The 21,060-nt window shown below is 41.3% G+C and overlaps 1 protein-coding gene across 2 annotated transcripts in view; it reads left to right on the forward strand.

Moving 5' to 3' along the window:
* The window catches only part of LIMA1 (LIM domain and actin binding 1), a 50,115-nt gene extending 32,613 nt beyond the window's left edge, over positions 1 to 17,502 (forward strand). For both annotated transcript variants that reach the window (XM_073662790.1, XM_073662796.1), the window contains 7 exons: positions 3,948 to 4,041; positions 7,228 to 7,385; positions 9,671 to 9,772; positions 9,865 to 9,919; positions 10,899 to 11,002; positions 13,658 to 13,791; positions 15,125 to 17,502. In XM_073662790.1, coding sequence (XP_073518891.1) covers positions 3,948 to 4,041; positions 7,228 to 7,385; positions 9,671 to 9,772; positions 9,865 to 9,919; positions 10,899 to 11,002; positions 13,658 to 13,791; positions 15,125 to 16,091 — 1,614 coding nt within the window. In that variant the 3' untranslated portion in view covers positions 16,092 to 17,502. The remainder of the gene's footprint in view (positions 1 to 3,947; positions 4,042 to 7,227; positions 7,386 to 9,670; positions 9,773 to 9,864; positions 9,920 to 10,898; positions 11,003 to 13,657; positions 13,792 to 15,124) is intronic.
* Positions 17,503 to 21,060: the final 3,558 nt, after the last annotated feature.

A 21,060-nucleotide genomic window follows, 5' to 3' on the forward strand; every position in this document is an offset into this window, starting at 1 on the left:
TTAATGATCAGTTCTGGGTGTGGTGCCTCTGCCTGGCAGGAAATGTAAGCCATTGACTAGCTCTGTGCCGGCCTTTGTCCAGCAGCGGTCTGTGCCCTCCTTGTGGCCTTCTCTTCCTATCGTTCTGTATCTGGGCTCTGGTTACAGTGCCTAGAGCTGCTATATATGAGGTCATGGACTGTAAATCCCCCATTCCCCCACCCTGGGTTTAACAGCAGGCATCTGAGCAGCCCTGGCCATGCTTAACACTTTGTGTTCTGCAACACTGGTTCATTGTTTCTTCACAAGTGTGAATAGAGCAGTATAATGGCACGGTGTATGGTGTACATGTCAATTCCGCCTCCTGTTTAGATGACGAGGAGCAATTATTTGATTTTATGAGATAAAGGTATAAACGATAACTAGAGTGGCTCTATATATTTCCTAGGTTTGTCATGAATGGCCCTCCTGCTGGGGTGCAGCAATTTGGGTGTCACTAGTCTTGACTGTGATGTCCCCACTTAGGCCAGGTTCACACCTCATTTGTCTACATGGGTCTTTATGGAGGAGATGTATGCCAGAGGCTGTTTTTTGTCATTGTGTTTGCATTAAAGGGTATTGGTCATGCTGTTTTTGCCATCTACTCTGAGGGCAAAATAATGTAAGGGCTGGAACCCTAATTCCAGCGATGTGTCACTTACTGGGCTGCTAGCTGTAGTTTTGATAATCTCCTGCTAAGTGATTTTTATCATTAGAAGACTAGTAAACCTGCTGCCATGTAGTTCTCCATATTCATGAGCTGTGTATAATCTCGCCTCCACCACTGATGGCTCTCAGGGTACACTGTGCATAGGCAGAAAGCTGCCAATCAGTAATGTCAGCGGTGTTAGACTGAGCTCGGCATTCAGAGAACTGCTAGAGCTGCAGCCAATAAAACAAGGATATTATCAAGCAGCCCAGTAAGTGGCACATTACTGAAATCGAGGTCTCTGCCCCTATGTAATGCTGCTCTCAGATTACATAGCAAAAACCTGGTGACTGATTTTCTTTTAAAGAGGATTCATTGGACTTTAGTATTGATGATCTACAGGTCATATCTGCAGTGTCATTTATGGCCTCCACACTTATACAGTGCTGTTTCCAGTGTCTGTATACCTTCACACAGCTGATTAAAGTGAAGGGGTCAGTGGGAGTGCTGGGAGTCGGACACCTACTGATAGATGACTTATTCTTAGGATAGGTCTTTAAAAAGAGGTCTTCTTGAAATTGTTATTAAGCTGTCACCTATTCCTTTCATGGGCATAGGGGTAAAAAGGAGAAACAAAATGCTGTAACTACCATAGGTTTGGTTGGGGGGGTGATACCACCTAGCTTGCCGCCTTCTGATACTTCAGGTCTAATGTCTGATTATGCAGCGGTATTGTGGGAGATGTGGTTTCCAGGGCTGGAAATTATGAAAAGCCATGTAGTCCAGACCTAATGCTACAACTGCATTTCACTGTCTGCCAGCATCACTAATGCTTTATTAAATGGCTGAGTCTCTCCTTATTTGAAATGTCGTCTTTGCAAATTTAGCCATGCAGGCTACACTTCTTCTATTTAGGTTTTGTAGCAACACGCCTGTCATATTAATAATTCTCACGATTGAATGTACCTGGCAAACATGCATGCTAGATACAAGTTAGCGCTGGCGTGTGCTTGAGGCCTGTGGAATGTAGGAATCCCTCCATATACAGTTCATCATTAACTTGCTCTGATCCCGAGTTACAACCGGTATTCTAGCCCAGAGTTGTCTGCCAGAGCTGCGTTCCCAATTCTGCTTGTTAGAGCAGACAGGCTTGACAGTCTCTTTGTTAGACAGATCCCTAGCTGTCACAGTTAAAGAGAAGGCTTTTCTACTTCAGAAGTTGTTGGTCTATGTTATGAGACTTTCACTCTGTAGGCTGCAGAATTGACTGCAGATCTGGGCCATTACACAAAATGTGGGGAAAAAGAGTAAAACAATGGATTTACAAAGTTATGTAATTTAAACTTCATGTTTCAAGATGTCTTTAATTATAAAGCATTTGCATTCTACTTTATTTAGTTTTGGACCTTCATAATGCCCCATTAATCTTGTGTAACTAGTATGATGCCCAAGGAGGACGTTCTCACATCAACTCTACTAATCCCATATTAAATAAGCACTCGTATCAGTTTTTATCCTCTTAATATAATGCAATCATCATATTATATAGCATTGTGTACTTACAATTGCTCATTTTGCCCTTCTACTCACTAATTCTTCTCTTTTCTCTGCTCTATGTAGAAACAGGAAGTCTCATTTCTCTGCATGAATCATTCCCCTTTTCGCCTCCTGACCCAGCTGCTCCTCCCTTCCCCCAACCCGGCCAGGGACGTTTGCAGTGACTGATTACTCATACAGGAAAAATTGACCTCCTGTTTCTACATAGTGCTTAGAAGGATTTAGTTAGTCGGAAAATAGACAAATTATCTGGGTATACAGGTAAAATGAGTAATTGTAAGTACACAGTACTATATAATATGACTGCAAGATATTAAGAGGATTAAATTTTTGATGGGACGGGTGCTTCTTTAAGGTCTGTGAGGACCCTAATATAGATCACTCTCCTATTCTGTAAATTGTGTGTTTTTTGGACACTGGATTTTGGAATTCAAGAACGCTGTACTTGAATGCCATCCTTTTAAAATAAAGCAGGTATCCTAATCTGCCACCTGCCTCCTTACCTCGGCATGCCAGAGCCGTATCTCACTCTCCACAAGGAGAAACTTTCCCCCTTAGACCTCAGTCCAGAGCCTAGCCAAATCCGTTCTCATACTTTTGCTCTGACGAGGGCCAACAGCCCGAAACACCGTGTCTACAAATTGAGATTCTGATTTGGCTATTATCCAAAGTCATTTTGCAGGACTCATTAAAGGGTTGATTGTGACTTTTAGGATTGCTGCTCCCAATAGGTGGCGCTAGAGAGTTCAAGTCCTCTTTTTCTCTGAAGAGGCAATTTGCATATTAAATTTCCCAGAGGAGCATTGCATGGCGAATAAGCGTCCTTACCTTGGCATACCAGAGCTGGTATGTCACTCTTAACAAGGAGAAACGTTACCCATTAGACTTCTTTAAAAGTTATCTTCTATCAATATAAGGCCTCTATGTAATGACTTGACCCTTCAGATCACGTAAAACCTACAAAAAATAACCACTCAGAGAAATACTATAACTTCATTTATTAAAGCATGCAAAAAAATCACTTAATAGACAGACATGAAAAAATGGAGAGTATCATACAGAGGAAAGTTATTGAAAACTTGTGTAAATGGGTCAGATTGCTAAATATTATATTGTCTAATGCACAGATGCTTTATGGATATATATTATGTATATAACAGTGGAATGAAGTGCAAATAGTTTAAATAACTGTCAGATGCAGACATGCCATATGTAATTGAGTGGACCAGAGGAAAATGACCCAGAACTCTTATCTTGATAGTTCTTTAAAGTTCTCTTCGATGTAGTGACTTAACCCTTGAGATCACATATATAGTACCATGGCTACTGTTCATGTATTTTTATGTTGGATGTATCCAGACAAGAACCTGCTCAGTGTAAACTAATTTGGCTTGTTTTACATGACATTGATGCCGGTTTTGCTGTATGGGGTCCTGCCTCATGTTCCTACACAGCTGATGGCCGAGGTGGCATTGTAGTGGGGTAAACATTAAAGAGCACCCAGTGGTAGTTGCAGACCTTTGTTCTATAAATCGCAGACTCGGAGGTCAAACTTTGTGATTGTCAAGTAATCATACTATGGCATGATTAGTGACATATTTTAGCAATGGGATTACTGCTTTAACAAAGTGTTAGGGTTTTGTTTTTTGTTTTTTTTTGTTTTCGGTATATTATTGTCTGATTTTTTTATTTTTTTTTTATTTTATTTTCATTGATTTTAAAGCATCCTCAACGGGAGCCAGGGAAGATAAATGTTGCGAGGTTGAATGCTGAAAACATCACAAATGAAGATGCAGACTCCTGCTTCTCTGAGAAGAGTAAGTTTTCTATTTTTTACATTTTCTGTTTGGCACATGCATTAATCCTAATAGGGAACTCTTGGCGTGTGTTTCTTTTTTTGTTTGCAAATCGTTGGTATCATGTATCTCTTGTAATCATGACCCAGAGATATACAAGCCCTTGTGTGTGTGTTGTTTTGTTTTTCCCTTTGGACCCCTGGCACGACTTATCCATATGGGTTTTGGTGCCTCATACCGCACTGTCATGTGCACTTTGGTAAGCTCCTATGTTGAAAGGGAACCCATCCTCTAAAGAAAAAGGAAAAACTATCTGAATGTAATTTTCAGGCAAATGACTACTTAACTGTGTTGCTGTGTCTCTGGAAGCTCCGCTATAGGGATTGTTATATTCTGTCTGCAGCCTCTCTCTTCCAGGTATTCTATAACTTTATTTTTCTGCGTTTCTGGACATGCAGGGGGCTGTAAGTTACTGCTCACTATTGTGAGCAGGGCTGTGTAGTCGGTAAGCCAAACCTCCTACTCCGACAACTCCATTTCCATGACTCCGACTCCCTCATACACGGCTCATGTTTAAGTGATAAATTTACTGTAGCACAGATTCATCTCAGCTAAAAGTCTAGACCCTTAGATCAGGAATAGGACAGACATTTATAGGACACTTCATGACTTTACCAAATTCTTATGAAAAAATATTCCCACAAACTGCATTGAACTACTGTACCCAATTTATTATACATTTTCGGAGTCGGTCTATTTTATACCGACTCCGATTCCACCAAAATGGGCTCCGACTCCACAGCCCTCACATTGCGTGCACTGTGGTCACTGCTCGGCACATTCACTGTCAGCCTGCTGTGCGCGCACATACAGCAGACACGGAGCAGTGGGGGTAATTAGTGACCGCTGCACTTCGAGCAACGCAGCAAAATATAGTTAAAATGCTATTTACCTGCAGATAAATGGCGTCTTTGGAGGTGTCTGGTTCCCTTTAAAGAACAGATGATCTGCTGTAATGTGACCTGGTTTCACTTTTTTTTTTTTTTCCTTTTAAATAAGTACACTGCTCAAAAAAAATAAAGGGAACACTCAAATAACACATCCTAGATCTGAATGAATGAACTATTCTCATTGAATACTTTGGTCTGTATAAAGTTGAATGTGCCGACAACAAAATCACACAAAAATCATCAATGGTAATCAAATGTATTAACCAATGGAGGCCTGGATTTGGAGTCACCCCCAAAATTAAAGTGGAAAAACACACTACAGGCTGATCCAACTTTGATGTAATGTCCTTAAAACAAGTTAAAATGAGGCTCAGCATTGTGTGTGGCCTCCACATGCCTGTATGACCTCCCTACAACGCCTGGGCATGCACCTGATGAGGTTGCGGATGGTCTCCTGTGGGATCTCCTCCCAGACCTGGACTAAAGCATCCGCCAACTCCTGGACGGTCTGTGGTGGATGGAGCGAGACATGATGTCCCAGATGTGCTCGATCCGATTCAGGTCTGGGGAATGGGTGGGCCAGTCCATAGCTTCAATGCCTTCATCTTGCATGAACTGCTGACACACTCCAGCCACATGAGGTCTGGCATTGTCCTGCATTAGGAGGAACCCACGGCCAACCGCACCGGCCTATTGTCTCCCAAGGGGTCTGAGGATCTCATCTCGGTACCTAATGGCAGTCAGGCTACATATGGTGAGCACATGGAGGGCTGTGCGGCCCTCCAAAGAAATGCCACCCCACACCATTACTGACTCACTGCCAAAAACCGGTCATGCTGAAGGATGTTGCAGGCAGCAGATCCCTATCCACGGCGTCTCCAGACTCTCACTCCCGTCTATCACATGTGCTCAGTGTGAACCTGCTTTCATCTGTGAAGAGCACAGGGAGACAATAGCGACTTTGCAAATCCTGGTGTTCTGTGGCAAATGTCAAGCGTCCTGCACGGTGTTTGACTGTGAGCACAACCCCCATCTGTGGACCTCGGGCCCTCATACCACCCTCATGGAGTCTGTTTCTAACAGTTTGTGCAGACACGTGCACATTTGTGGCTTGCTGGAGGTCATTTTGCAGGGCTGACCGTGCTCCTCCTGTTCCTCCTTCCACAGGGGCAGAGGTGAAGGTCCTGCTGCTGGGTTGTTGCCCTCTTACGGCCCCCTCCACGTCTCCTGATGTAGTGCCTCCAGCCTCTGGACACTACTCTTACAGACACGGCAAACCTTCTTGCCACATCTCGCATTGATGTGCCATCCTGGATGAGCTGCACTACCTGAGCAACTTCTGTGGGTTTGTTGAGTCCGTCTCATGCTACCATGAGTGTGAAAGCACAACCAACATTCAAAAGTGACCAGAACACCAGCCAGAAAGCATTGGTACTGAGATGTGGTCTGTGGTCCCCACCTGCAGAACCACTCCTTTATTGAGGGTGTCTTGATAATTGCCAATAATTTCCATCTATTGTCTATTCCATTTGCACAGCGGCATGTGATATTGATTGTCAATCAATGTTGCTTCCTAAGTGGACAGTTTGATTTCACAAAAGTTTGATTTACTTGGAGTTATATTCTGTTGTTTAAGTGTTCCCTTTATTTTTTTTGAGCAGTGTATATTGTCTGGTTCTAGAACTTCATGAAACGGAAATAGATTTTACCTCGAGTCTCGTGTATCTGATTAGACTAGCACTTTATAGTGATGAGCGTAAGTGCTCGCTGCTTGGCTATGCACAGGGTATCGCGGATGCTTGAGTGACATGTTCCCATGGCCGCTTGTTTCGCAGCTGTTAACCACAAAATATGCGGAGATTGCCTGACAAACACAGAAAATCCCCGCAAGTTTTTTGGCTGTCCAACAACTGAGAAACATGTGGCTGCTATCACACACACACACACACACACACACACACACACACACACACACACACACACCTTCTCTTGTTAGGATGTTTGAATGCTGGTTGTCTTCATAAGAGAACTTTTAGCATTTTGTTTTCCTAATGGATTTTCTTCATATTAATGCCATGATTCTATCTGCCCGTTCCTGCTGTGTTCTGTTGTTTGCATACCCGCCTCTGTTCTGCCAGTGTATAATAATGTCTAGGTAACATTTTTTTTAACATGCTTGTGTCTGTGATTTCTCTTCAGTGTAGCCGTTAGTTCAGGTTGTAACTTTTTTTTTTTTTTTTTTTTCCTTGTTGTTCAGGTCCTTCATCAGTCAGTTCTCCTGACAGCAGTCCCAGTAAACTCATCTCTCAAAAAAGCCTGGAAATCTCTCATGTCTTAGAAACCACCTCTCTTAAGGACAGAATGGCGAAATACCAAGCTGCCCTGACCAAACAGGCCAAGCCTGCCTCTCCTACGGTAAATCTTCACGTGCCTTCCTTTTTAATATGTGCCTTTTATTTCTAAAAGATGAATTGTAGCAATGAACCATTTCTTTGCATGTGCTAAGTACTCTTTCACTTCCAGTTTGAGAATGGTTACTGAGGAGCAGAAAGTGATGGAACCAGTGCAGGGGGATACAATGCATTTCCTCCTGGCAGTGGGGCTCTCATTGATGGGCAAGTTGAGAACTCTAACCTGCAGATTAACCCCATATCTGCAGGTTAATAGTTTGTTTGTTTGTTTGTTTGTTGCTTCATTTCACTTTATATAACGAAACTTTTTAAGTGTCTACCTACTGGAAATCGGCGTGTTCATTTACTGATAGTTTCTGCCTGTTTTTCCATTATATTAGTTTTCCATTTGTGGAATGAGAATCTGTTCACCCATAGTATCCAGGAGGATGTTTTGTGCTGCATTTTCCAAGTTGGCTTAAAGGCTATGGACAGATTTGACATGAAGAAAATTATTTTTACGTATTTTTAGTGCTGCCCACACTTCTATGCACACAAAATAATCGTTAGAGGCTGATTCCCCGGCATGATTTTTTTTTATAATTTGCCGGAATTTCTGCAAAAGAACGTTTCGCAAATGTCCACATCATTGCTTTGTCAAAACCATTAAATAGACAATTTTTTTTTATATTCATTAAATATATGATTGGTGGGGATCCCCACTGGACATAAACTTCATTCCCAGCATGTCCTGTTAAATGCTATCATTCCATTCTGTGACTTGAAGTTCCACCACAATGAGATTCAGCCTGGATCCACTGCCAATAAAGCTCCTGGTGTATACATTGCTAAATGCGAAAGGGAAATTCTCCTGGTAAACTGTTCCTGGCAGGCGGCAGCTCCTCCTGTACTCCTGACGATCTGCATGACTAACTAAACTCGCAGGAACCATTTTATAACCTAGATGAATGTAGATATGGAGCAGCCTTTAATGCGTTTTGCTTCTTATACAGGAAATGGCTATAATAGGGGGCATGTGTTCTGTCATTCCCGGTACAGGGCTGGGTATAGGCCTCAACTGATCACTAACGAGTGACTCACCAGGACGTGGAGCGCAGCAATTCCCTCTGTAGTCTTTGCCTCCGGATCTCACTATTGTGCTGTTTCTAAGTAAGGACTTGTGGAGCAGAGAAACTGGTCTGACCACTTCTGCTGGAGCGGCTCTGCCAGCTCCTCTCCTCTTACTCCTCAGCCATATCTAGACTCTGCTTGCTCTTTCAAGAGTTCTATAGATGGATTGTGTTCCTTCCTATATACCACGTATTATTATTCTGCTTTTCATGTGCCAAACTGTCTGCATTGACCTGTATCAAACAGCTCTACCTCATATTACTGGTTATTGAAAATGGAGATTTGGTAATGGGTTCACTTTTAAGATCGAAAAAATGGCACCTATCGGCATGAGTTCGGAAAGACCAGACATGGCTGTAATAGCGCTCGATTACAGATCTCTCCCCTTACCCCATATTTGTGGTGGCCTTCTCTTTCCTCCCCTCCATTCCCCATTAAAGACTCCTCGTGGGGTAAGTTACTTATATACCACAGAAACAGATGGATCAGACATTAAACTCAAACTTCTCAGTGTTGCTTTTCCCATGTCAGGAGGCCTCCATACACACTAGTTTGTCTGCTGATTATCTGTAGTGATGCTGGAGTCATACAGACAATAAGCAGTCCCAGCCATCCGTATATTGCACTGGTCCCACATTTTTCAGCTTTATTCCTGATGGCAGGTAGGTGCATTGGTACAGCTCAAGGAGGGGGGGATTTAAACCGCTTGCTGTAAGTTTCTGTACTAAATGTCAAAAATTGCTAAATATTGGAAAGTAGATGTCCACTTTCCACATACATTAAAGTCAACATCTGAATTGCCCTTCTCTCCTGTCCCCTAGTTAAATGCTGGAATTGGCTGAACTTGCATTTTTTATTTTACTGAAGATTGGGCAATAAAATGTCTGGTCTGCTCCCCTGAGGATAAAATTGGGGGGTGTGCTGTAATGGGAGTCAATTAGTCATCACATACTGATGTGCGTTTAGACTTCATGTCGCATGAGACAGTTCTGGATATAGAAGCTTGTGCTACCCAAATATTCAAAGAGGAATGAACTTTCCAGTTATGCATCATCCTTGTCTTCAGCATATTGGTTGACGGTGGGATTAATTCTCCTGGTTATTGCTTTTTTCCACTGTGCAAGTTTTTTTTATTTTTTATTTTTTTTTATTTATAAGGTTAATTCTTTATTTCTGTAGAATGACATGAAAGCAATTTGGAATGACATCAAGTCAGAGCAAAAGGAAAATGTCCCTCCTAGTCCAGCAGCACGCTCCAGCTCCTCTGCTGAAAATGAGAAGGTAAGGAGGAAATGCTCGTCTTGGTCTTGGCAGTGGCTTTCATTTTGTGTGTAACATGTATGTACTTAACAATGTATTATGACTACTTGTAGAGATCCGTAAGTGAGAACAGTCCTTCTACGCCCCGGAGCCTGGCAGACAGCAATGGTAAGTTGTGCAGAGAATACATTTATTTTATTGCAGGTAAAAATGCCAATCACATCAATTTTTTTTCTACTTGCTTAACTGTGTGTTTTAATACTGAACAAAAACATTTTTTTTTTTGCGGTTCATGGCATAGATGCCCAAATGACCACTTAGATGGCTCTCAGGCAGGCTAGAAAGTCTCTGCCACCTGGAAAAGCAAATTCAAGACGCCGGTTAATACTGATGTATGAATAAAGCCTAAGAGGCATTATTCACGTCCAAGCACTTGTCGTCCGTGTGCCATGGCTTTTTTTTTAATCAGTATTTCTATGCCCAAACCAGGAGTGCTTTCTAAACAAGCAGGTGTTTAATTATTTCATGCACAGTTTTTCTCTGTAAGTTCCACTCCTGCTCTTGACATCGAAACACTGATGTGTGACTAAGCCCTTAAGATGTACCATGCAGCCATAGGACAAATACTACAGTGTGCCTATAATATATTCCTAGCCATATGCAGTGGTGATGAGATGTAGGATGTGTGTGCAGATAATTTCCAGAACGATCTAGATCCAAAATGTCCTACAGTAATAAAATAAAATGCAAAATTAAAGAATTTCTAAAGATTTTTTTTCTACATGGCTGTAAAGAAATGGACAGCAGAGACAAAACCTATATTGTTCGAACGCGAAGCAAAAATTTACAAAACTGAACATGAGCTTCTTGGTTAAACATTGTGATCAGACCCTATAGTCCTTCTAGCCATACCGTCAGGCTTCATACAGTCTTTGGAGCTGCTCCCTTTTCAGCAGCCAGTTTCTACCACCACATTTAACTAAAGTCGTTAGGGTTATTTTCGATCTCTGCAGCATTATCGAAACACTTCTATCTCCGGAAGCCTATTCGACCCAATAACTATGGCTGCTGGGGTTTCTCTGCAACTGGAATTTGTCTTTTTTTAGTGGCACTATGCATTTGATAAAAGTGCTTGTTGGATTTTCAGGAAAACCTGAGGAGGAGGTCCAGAGACCCAGCACTTCTCCTGGGTATAGCCCACAAACCAGAGCGCTGAACCAGATGGAGACGACTCCACCCAAAGTTACAAAGGTAAATGGCTAGATTTAATGAGGGCGACAAGGGCACTCTCCTCTCATCACATTCTTTCTGATATCCATGGACTTGTATGTCTATAGTAATTCAGATTGAGATGTTGCATTACATGAGTGCAGTGTTAAAAACGTAAGTTGAAGAGTTACCGGGTTGCTTCTACAGCAATCTTGAGTGCCGAATATGGAGAGATGGTCAGTAGTGTTGAGCGAATATACTCGGCCGAGCACCGAGTATTTCTAGAATGCTCAGGCTTTAAGTTTTCGGTGCTCCGTGACCATGATTTGTGACTGTTTGACAGCATTCCTCACATGTAAATCTGTCTAACAGTCGCAAATCATGGTCACGGAGCGACGAAAACTTAAAGCCTGAGCATTCTATAAATGCTCGGCCGAGTATACTCGGCGAAAGGGTTAACCGAATATACTCGCTCAACACTAATGGTCAGTCTTTGAGGATGTATGTAATATTAAATCTATATTGTGTACATAAGAAAAACAGACATTCTCTACTGTATGTTGCCACATAAACGAAAGGGCTTGTCCTGTGAAAACAGCTTGTCTATCCACTGGATAGGTGGTGACTTGTTGACTGGTGCTGGTCCAACCAGAAACCTGGATAAATCCTGGTCAGGGCTCATTCAGACAAATGTATATTAAATGTCTGTATGCAAAACTGATAGCATATGGACAGCACACTTACCAATGCAAGTCAATGTGATGGTACACATGAATGTTTTTACACACTGACCAATGGGCTGCAAGTAAAAAAAAAAAAAAAAAAAAAAAAATATTTCAGCATGCACTGATCTGTATTTTGGGTCAGACTCTCCCATTAGAAGTCAGTCAATGCGTAAGAAACGTATAGAATATGGTTTACTATTAGTGATGAGCGTACGTGCTCGGATAAGGGGTTAACCAAGCACGCTCGAGTCCTAACAGTATCTTTGGTGTGCTCGTGTATTATGTGAGTCCCTGCATCTGCATGATCTGCAGCTGTTAGTCAGCCTCATCACTTGTGAGGATTCCCTAACAAACAAGCAATCCCTGCATGTGTCTAACATCCACAAATTATGCAGATGTTGGGACTCCAACATAATAAACGAGCACGCCGGTTAACCACTTATCAGAGTACGTACGCTCATCATTGGTTACTATCCAGGTCATGCACTTTTCACTGATAGTTTCCAATTTTTATAATTATCTATTTTATTTTTATTTATTTGTTCAGGTAAAATTAAAGACTTTCGGATGAGTCGTGCAGGTTTTTTTTAATGTAAAACTGATTTTGCATACACTTGTATTAACCCCGCCTTAGAACAGAGCAGCAGTGCACATGTTGGACCAGCCCTCCATTCATTCCCAATGGGGCTGTTGAGCGCTGTGTTCAGCTTCTTCCAGCTGTCCCATAGAGTGAATGTTGTGGTGGTTGATAGTCCATCCTGCCACTGCATTTTGTAACTGGGATAAGAATTCCCCCGATCTACTGATCTGCAAAAGTACCAGCGGTGGGACACTCGCTGATCCTGCAGATAGGTGATATAACTTTTCACTGAACAACACAGTTAAGTAGTTTTTGTTCATGTTCCTGTTGTCTTCTCGCTGCTCCAGCCCTGGCAACTACTGTACTGGAAAGTCATTAATATACATTAGCTGCTCTTATACAACATCAAAGGGAACTAAGTTTTTCTTGTACAGAAGTGTAGAGATGTGGTCACCAGCATTGCTATCTGTTGGTAGTCAACCACCCAAGATAATTTGGGCTCTGTAAGAAATCTGATAATCATTGGATTATTCCTTATGGAGTCTGAATAAGTTATTACAATGGGGAATGACTGTTTTGTTACTTGGGGTTTCCCTGCAGATTCTGCTGAATTTGCCTTTATGCTATTTGGCTAAGCTCTTTTAAGCTGGCAACGATCCAGACTAAAGAGGGCTACAAATGGTAAGCCATTGAGCAGTGGTCATCATCAGTAACAGATATTGGGGAATATGGAACCTTTTGAAGTAACAGAATGGATAATGCTGTGGTTACATTCTTCTCGGTTCTAATGGTTGCTGATCAACTTTTGTTTTCTATAAACCAGAAACTATTTGACTGCTTCTTATTTCTCTCTTCCAGCTTCTGTCTCCTGACTCCTATCGCTCCTGTCCTCCTTTCCTTGTAGTCTGACCTCTGCAGCCTCCACCTTTTAGGCCTTGTCTTCTTCCAAGCTGCAGTGGCATAGGCAGCGCGTACACCCCTCTGTATGTGACTTTTACATGCTGCGTTCTTGCATTCCCCCCTATACAGTTCTGTGAGGCCTGGGCCATAATTAATTCAGGAGTCACATGAGAATGCTTTGTTCACTGCATGCTACTGCCCAAGCATGGAAGGCTATAGAGGGGCTCTAGCTATACAGGATAAAATCAGTGCTCCATTCTTCCCTGGATTCATTATAAAGTCTGACCTTATGGTTTTTTTTTTTCCCATTTGGCATGGATTTACAGTTTTGCTTATGTCACGTGTCCCATTCCTGCTATTCCTTTCTTTCATGCTGCTTTTTCCCATCTTTTTGCAGTAGTGAGTGGCACATGGCAGAGTAGAAAAATGTAGAGGTTTGTAAATGCACAATCTGTTAACTTAAGTGTTTTGCTTTTTTTGTACTTTAAACAGAAGTTTCAGCCACCTCCAAGAGAGATCTGCTTCGGGTGTCAGAAGACAGTTTACCCTATGGAACGTCTCTTTGCCAACCAGCAAGTCTATCACAACAGCTGCTTCCGCTGTCACTACTGCTCCACAAAGCTGAGGTAGATGAGACTTCCAGTGCAGGCTATTGGGATTGGTTTTAGGTTACTGTATACACACCGAGGTTTTGTCCTAGTGTGAACCTGGCAGGCAGAACATTCTGCTCCTGAGATGACTGAACATCAATGCATGTAACTGCAGAACAAATATTTCTTTTATTTACCTGTCCATGACATGTTCAGATTAGTATAATCGTTCCATAATAGGAAAAAATGTTTAGATTATACCAGTTTTTTATATATATATTTTTTTTGGCCCACTTGTGTTTATAAATTTTTCTTGTTTTACCCTGACTTTCCTTTTGCAGTGGTTTATCTAAACTGTAATGGAGTGGTTTCTTCTTCCTTCATTGCAAACCTCGAGACTAGCTCCATATCTTGGGCATTGGTCAAAAGAAAGCTGGTAAAAGAAAACCTCACATGACAAAGCATTGCATGTCTTTCACTTCAAAAATTGCACTAAATTCATTTGCTTTGCCAGCAAACCGTTTACGGTCTTGACGATATTCACAATTTTTTATTTTTTGGAATGGTCAGAGTGATGCACTTTGCAAAAGTTCTGCTTTCATCTGAAAGATTTACCTTTTTAAAAGCTAATGCAAATACTTGTTAGGTCATGTTCGTATAGCATTTGTCCCTACAATCCATGGTTCCATTGGGGTTTGTCAGAACCCCCGCAAAACTGGATTTGGGCGTATGAAGGGACCACTTGCTATACTTGTGCAGGCGGAGTCTGTGCGTGCTCTTTTGTACAACATATAGCTGATAATGTAAGACAGAACACACTGACTCAGTCTTCATCATTATAGTCAAAGGGCCCCATCAGTGCATAACGCCTGAATCTCTGGTTTTGCTGGGGTTCGGACGTTGGTCCCAATGGAGCCGTTGAACGTAGAGTCAAACTTAATGTGAATCCAGCCTTCTCTTTCTACAGGACTCACTATTTGTAAAAAATTTTGAAGGGGGTGAGGTTTTTTTTTGTGTTTTTTTTCCTTCAAACCCTAACCCTGTCAGTGTCATTCCCAAGTGTCGCATTACAATGGTTGGTAATACTTTAGGCCAGTACAAATGATCTGATACATTCCTTGAGTATACTTGGTGCCTACTACAGATCTATAACTGGCATATACTCTCTCCTGTTTGTCATAAGAACAGGAATTAATTTATACATGGAATATTTTGCTTGTTTTAGATTAGAACGTTGGGATCTTATTAATGGGAAATCAAACTTTATTAACCATTGGCATGACCAGTTGCTTGAGTGGAGCACTTGCATGTTTTGATGCTGGAAAGCAATAGATTGTTTTCTGATTTTTATTTATTTTTTATCCTTCAGTCTTGGAAACTACGCCTCATTGCATGGAAATGCTTACTGCAAGCCACACTTCAACCAGCTCTTTAAATCGAAAGGGAACTACGATGAGGGTTTTGGGCACAAACCACACAAAGAACTGTGGGAAGTCAAGAAAGATGATGCTGAAAACGAGAATCTCATCCAGCAGAGTAATACCACTGAAGACCCTGGCAGCCCTGTTGTAGAAGAGGCACCAATCGCCAAAGTTGGTGTCCTGGCTGCTTCTATGGAGGCTATATCTGCTAGTAATGCACATCAGCGAGAAAAACAAGTTGAAACCAAAAAGCTGAAAATTGCTTGGCCACCACCAATGGGATTGTCAAACTCTGGTAATTCTTTGGAGGAGAACATTAAAGTGTTCAAGCCAAAATGGCCACCAAGTGAAGAGCTTATAAAAACTGAAAATGAGGAAGATTCTGACCTTAAGAAGCTTAGGAGAAGTTCATCACTCAGAGAGCGCAGCCGTCCATTCATGCTCAGTGTAGCAAAACCAGTAGTCTCCACAAGCCAGAAAGAACCAGGAAATTCATCTGCATTGTCACCAGTATTACGAAAGCGTGATTCCCTAAAACTTTGGGATTCTATGGAAGAAGTACATAAGAAATCGGAGGATGAAAAGGCCAGACCTGTCCTCGACCATGACGACACATTGCCCATAACCACTAAAGCCAAGGAGGAATCTCCTTCAAAAACTGAAGACCAGAGCTTCTTTAAAAATGGGGACCATTCTGAAATGGAGGTTTCCAAACAGCAACTCTCCCCTGAAGAATCTACTCATTCTGCACACTCTAGCACGGAAGACCTAGTAACGCCCAAGGAGCTTTCTTCAGCTCTGAATCGAAGATCTCAAGACAACGGTTACTTTGAGGGAGAAGATGTGGAAGAACTGAGCGTAGAAGAACAGATCAAGAGAAATCGTTACTATGATGACGATGACGACGATTACTAATCGCTCATCTTGGGGAAAGCTTTTTATGCTGTACATGGCTCAGCCTTAATTCTCTAGTGAAACTGATTTCATGTTGTATCTAGTGTAAAGTCCCATTTTAACTCTTGACCCCCATTTCACCCACACACACACATTTAATACGGTAATATTTAATGTTCTTTGATAACTAAAATTGATAAGATGCTGTGATTGCTTTAGATCAAGATTCCCAGTATTCTCATGGAAATCAATGTCTTATTCTTAGGAGACCAACATGACCTGGGGATGTATAGCACTTTGTAGTACAGTTAAATTATCCCTATCAAGGAATCTGCCTTCATGCTGCCAATGGCAGATCCCTGATTGCTATCATTTACTTAATGTCAGCTGTTACCAGTGGGCACCCCAGGCTCCTGGTAGTATAACACCCTGCTGCAGTTTGAGGGATACCAGCTAATGTAAAGTCTTTTTTTTATCATTTTTTTTTGCTATTGGCAAAACACTATTCCATTAATTTCACTGACTCTTCTGAAAACCTTTTGCTGTTGTTCCTCCAAAAAAAGTATGAAGAAATTGATAACTAGGTGTTACTGCTCTACTGGTCAAAGGGGTGTGTCGCTACAGTGTAAGACTCCAATCAGTGTTGATGGTGTCTCTCTGCGGGGGCAAGCCTCTTCAATAAGAGAATAGTAACTCCCAATTGTTAATTTATTCATTTATTTCTACGAGGACCAGCAGAAACAGCACAACAGTTAGAGCTGTTCCAGACTTGTTTAATGGGAATACAAGTATTTACTTACACTGTGTACTTGTGATAGTTCCCAAGTGTGTAGCCATCAGCAGGACTTGTTAACCATGTCCAGCCAAAGTCCTTGCATGTGCTCCAAAAAAAAAAAAAAAAAGTTGGCTCTTGTACAATTCAGACTTCACCCACTTCTTACAATAGTAGAATGAGTCTCTGCAGGGTGTTTTTTAAAATCATTTTTTTTTTTTTTTTTTTTTTTTTTACTTGAGTTAAGCATTTTCAGAGCATCCTCGGTCTGTAATATGTAAGGCAATTATCACGTTTCGGAGTCTTTGACCAACTTTGCCGCTACTCTTTTTATAAGTTTATTGCCCAGGTCAGTACTTCTGTAATACCTTCCATCTATGTGCGCTGTTGTATTGTAGCGTTTTACATTAGCTTGGTGCTATCTAGCACAGCAGGAGGAAGCCTATGTGGGGGTGAGATCACATCCTAAGGAAAACCCACTTTTGTTTTGCACAGCTGGAACTGCGTAAATGGTGATATTTTATGTGTCAGGAACTTTCAAGTACGGGAATTTTTTTTACATAGTTCTGCAATATATATGCATTGTATAAAGGCAACATCCTTCATCATAGGCGCCAGCCTCTCCATTTTAGGTGCTTTTTTTTTTTTTTTTTTTTTGTTCATACACTTCTTTCACGTGCAATACATGTTTTTAATCTTTGAGAAAATGTTCCCATTTTTTAGAAACCACATAGTGAACTGGAAGAAATCAACCAAAGTCATAATGCATGTAGAGCCTTCAGCTATGGTTGGCTAAGTCCGACCGTCAGCTCTCTGGGTCAGAAGTGCAATGTGCTGCTTCTATAAAGAAATGGCAACAAGGTTAACATGCTTAAATCTTAGCACAGTGGATTTGAGTCTTGAGCTGAAACAGTAATTATAAGGATGCAACCTGCTCATTCTTATGGGAAGGGCACCTTGTCTGGTTTTATGGCCGGATTCCTCAATACTGTTTCACTGCACAGGAAGGAATGCTCCCTCCGTTGTCTACCGATCAGGGCATTTTCCAATTGGACCAAGTTTTGTATTGCATTTTGCACAGAACGCAAATACCCAAACTATGCAATATATGTTATACTTTTACATTCCGGGTTTGCTGCTAATGAATGTATCAGGATCATTTCAGACCTTCTGAACATGAAAATTTTAGCATTTTTATTTTTGTGGCTTTGGCAGCACAAGTGTAAAATCCTTTTGTAATCTGTTCATTTCTACTTCTTTTTTTTTTTTTCACAAGCACTACAAGGTTTAAGTGGAGGAAGTGGCATAATCTCCTGTTCACAAACACTACAGCATAGTAGAGTACAGTGTGGATGAGATTTGGTTTTAGATGGTGGTTTATATGGATTTTTGTGGCTGATTTTTACTCTTTTCCTAAAAATAAAATGAGTATTTTTTTTTCTAATACAAGGTGCAGCTTTCTCAGACTTTATGAATGAGTTGTGATAAGTTAGTACTTTCTATTTTTTAAAAAGTTGTAATATATTTGCTTCCCAACCAATCTGACAATAAAGAGATTTTTATTCAAGCTTGTTGATCGTGTTTTTTTTTAATTTTTTTTATTTTTTATTTTTTGTTTCTGTCAACTTGTCATGATGCAGGTTAAGATTAAAGGGGGTGATCTGTGACTTTTGTGATTTTTGTTTTTTTTCTCCCTCTTATGGGGCTAAGAACTCAGGTAGTAGCTAACTACATGCCCATTTCTACCAGCGATTCTGCTGCTTCATTTGACCTCATGTCTACAGAGCAGCTCTTCCTTTTCCTCTCTTCTGTTGACAGCGAGTCGCTGCTGATATAACGGTGATTTACCGCCATCTCCTTGCAGTTAAGCAGCTTGGAGCTGGATGTCAATCAGCAGTGACTCCTCGTCAAAAGAAGCTGCTCTGTCGATGTGACTATGGAAGGCCAGGAGCAGTCTGATCTCTGAGCCGGAAGAGATCAGCTCCGGGCAGAACGGGCAGGTAGTTAGAAGAAAAAAAAAATACAAAAGTCCCGGATAACTCCTTTTTAAGGCTTGACCTAAATTTGGATGGAGTCTATTGACCAGGACATTTTAGAAGTGGTGAATTGTATGCAAATATTTACCCATTTCCAGTTTGCACTTCTTTATACTGTACTCCTTTAACATGGTGTTTAAAGGGATTCTAGGGTCAACCCTCCTAAGCAGTCTATATGGGCATGTAGGTCACAGGAAGCTGAATTTATCTGGAAGCACACATTGATTGAATAAAATGATACCATGTTATTTGCACGGTCTTCTTAATATCTAAATGAGCTGTTTTAGATCAGTGTCTGGCCCATAGATCTTCCCAAGAATCTGCCTTCAGAGCTTATTTTAAATGAGGGAGTGTTGCCGGTGTAAGACATCTTACTGCAGAGCGCTCTGTGATTATACTTGAGTATAGCAGAACTGAACTTTCTCTACAAACACATCTACAGAATTTCCATTGTCAGCTCAGCTGCAGAGCTGTGTCGGATTACAACTAACACTACTTTAGCTATCTGCCCAGACAGCTACTGTGGGAGAGGGATATTGCAGCAAAGCTAATAGCACTGAGAGGTGAACTACAACTGCTGAGATTCTGCTATTCTTCCCCTCTCCCACACTGGCTGCCTATGAGTCTAAGGCTATGTTCACACATCAGGTTTTGGTGCAGAAAATGAAACCTGAAATAAGCATGATCTCTTGCCAGGAGGTTGTTCAGAATTTTTGTTGCTGTTTTCTTGCTTTTTTTTTTTTTTTCTTTTCTTTTCTTTTTTTTTCCAGCGTTTTTCTCACTGTCATTTTGTCTGTTATGCATGCACATAAAGTTCAGTGGAAAAAAAAACCTCATTCTGGTTTAGGCACAAGAAAGCTGAAAAAACAATGATGTATGAACATGGCCAAAGTTCAGCTTTGCTTTCACCACAGAAGCATGAAGACAGGTCACCAATGCAAGACATATGTGAAACCATATTAACCAGAATTTTAAATGTACAGTGGGGGAGGTGAATTGTACAGGAATATTTACCTAAGGCTATGTGCCCACGCTGCAGAAAATTTCAGCAGAGTTTCTGCATGTCCTTGGCAGTAAAAAAAAACGCTTGTGGATTTTACACGCGTTTTTAAATGCAGATTTGACTTGCGTTTTGCAAATGCATTGGGACCTCAAATCCACATGCGGAAACGCGCAAATAACGGACATGCTGCGGATTTTTTCGCACAGAAAATCCACTGCGGAAAATTTCGCAGCTTGTGCACAGAACATGCAGATTATCATTGGGGACCATGGGGCACGTATTACCAAGCGTTTTTTAAAGTGTTTCCGCTGCGGAAAATCCGCATCAAAAAACGCTTGAAAAACTCATAGTGGGCACGCAGCCTTGGACACCGGCAGTGCATTGAGTTTGTAGGACACATGTACTTTCACACTATGGGGTCTGCCATTGAGTTGCTCAGGCATTGTTCAATTTCACACCTGCCTTGGCCACAGGTATTGTTCAGTCTCCCACATAGCTCAGCCAATGGTTTACACCCTTATACATCACTAATTTAATTACACTGTACTAATACAAACTGCCATCTCAGGTGACCAATACAAGATGGTAAAATCACAAATAAATTGAGTTTCACATACTGCTGTAATGATGGCTATGTTCACACTAGGTGTTTTTTCACTACCCATTACTTCCAATTGGTGAAAAATGCTGAAAGAAGTGACCAGCTCTATTTTGCAAAAAAAACATGCAAGGCACAAAATCCTTTACAAATAAAAACCATGATGTGTGAACTAAGAATTCTGGAATCTCAAACTTTTCGGGCACTGCAAAACGCAGCTGGAAAGTTGCATCAAAATAACGCTGAAAAAACCATGATGTGTGAACATGGCTTAAATTGGGCAGAGCAAAGCTGGCAGCACCAGGTATGAATTAAGCTAATGCTGTTTGTGATGAGACAGATCAATTCTACTAAGTATAATTATTACGGTGAGTTATTACATGTCTCACACTAACACCCTCTTTCATGTAAAATAAGCTCCTGAGGCCGATTCTCAAAGAGATGCATATCTGGCCCACAGAAATCAACAGCTCGCTTAACAGTTAAGGAAAACATTTCTCTGTAATAAGTATCCTATTTGGATTGACGACCAAGGAGGGTCAAGCCTACTGACCGATACCCTTCAACGAGCTGGTTTATAA

Source organism: Phyllobates terribilis, unplaced genomic scaffold (genome assembly GCF_046119375.1).
Source record: "Phyllobates terribilis strain yellow unplaced genomic scaffold, ASM4611937v1 Scaffold_2__4_contigs__length_985480577, whole genome shotgun sequence".
NCBI lineage: Eukaryota > Metazoa > Chordata > Amphibia > Anura > Dendrobatidae > Phyllobates > Phyllobates terribilis.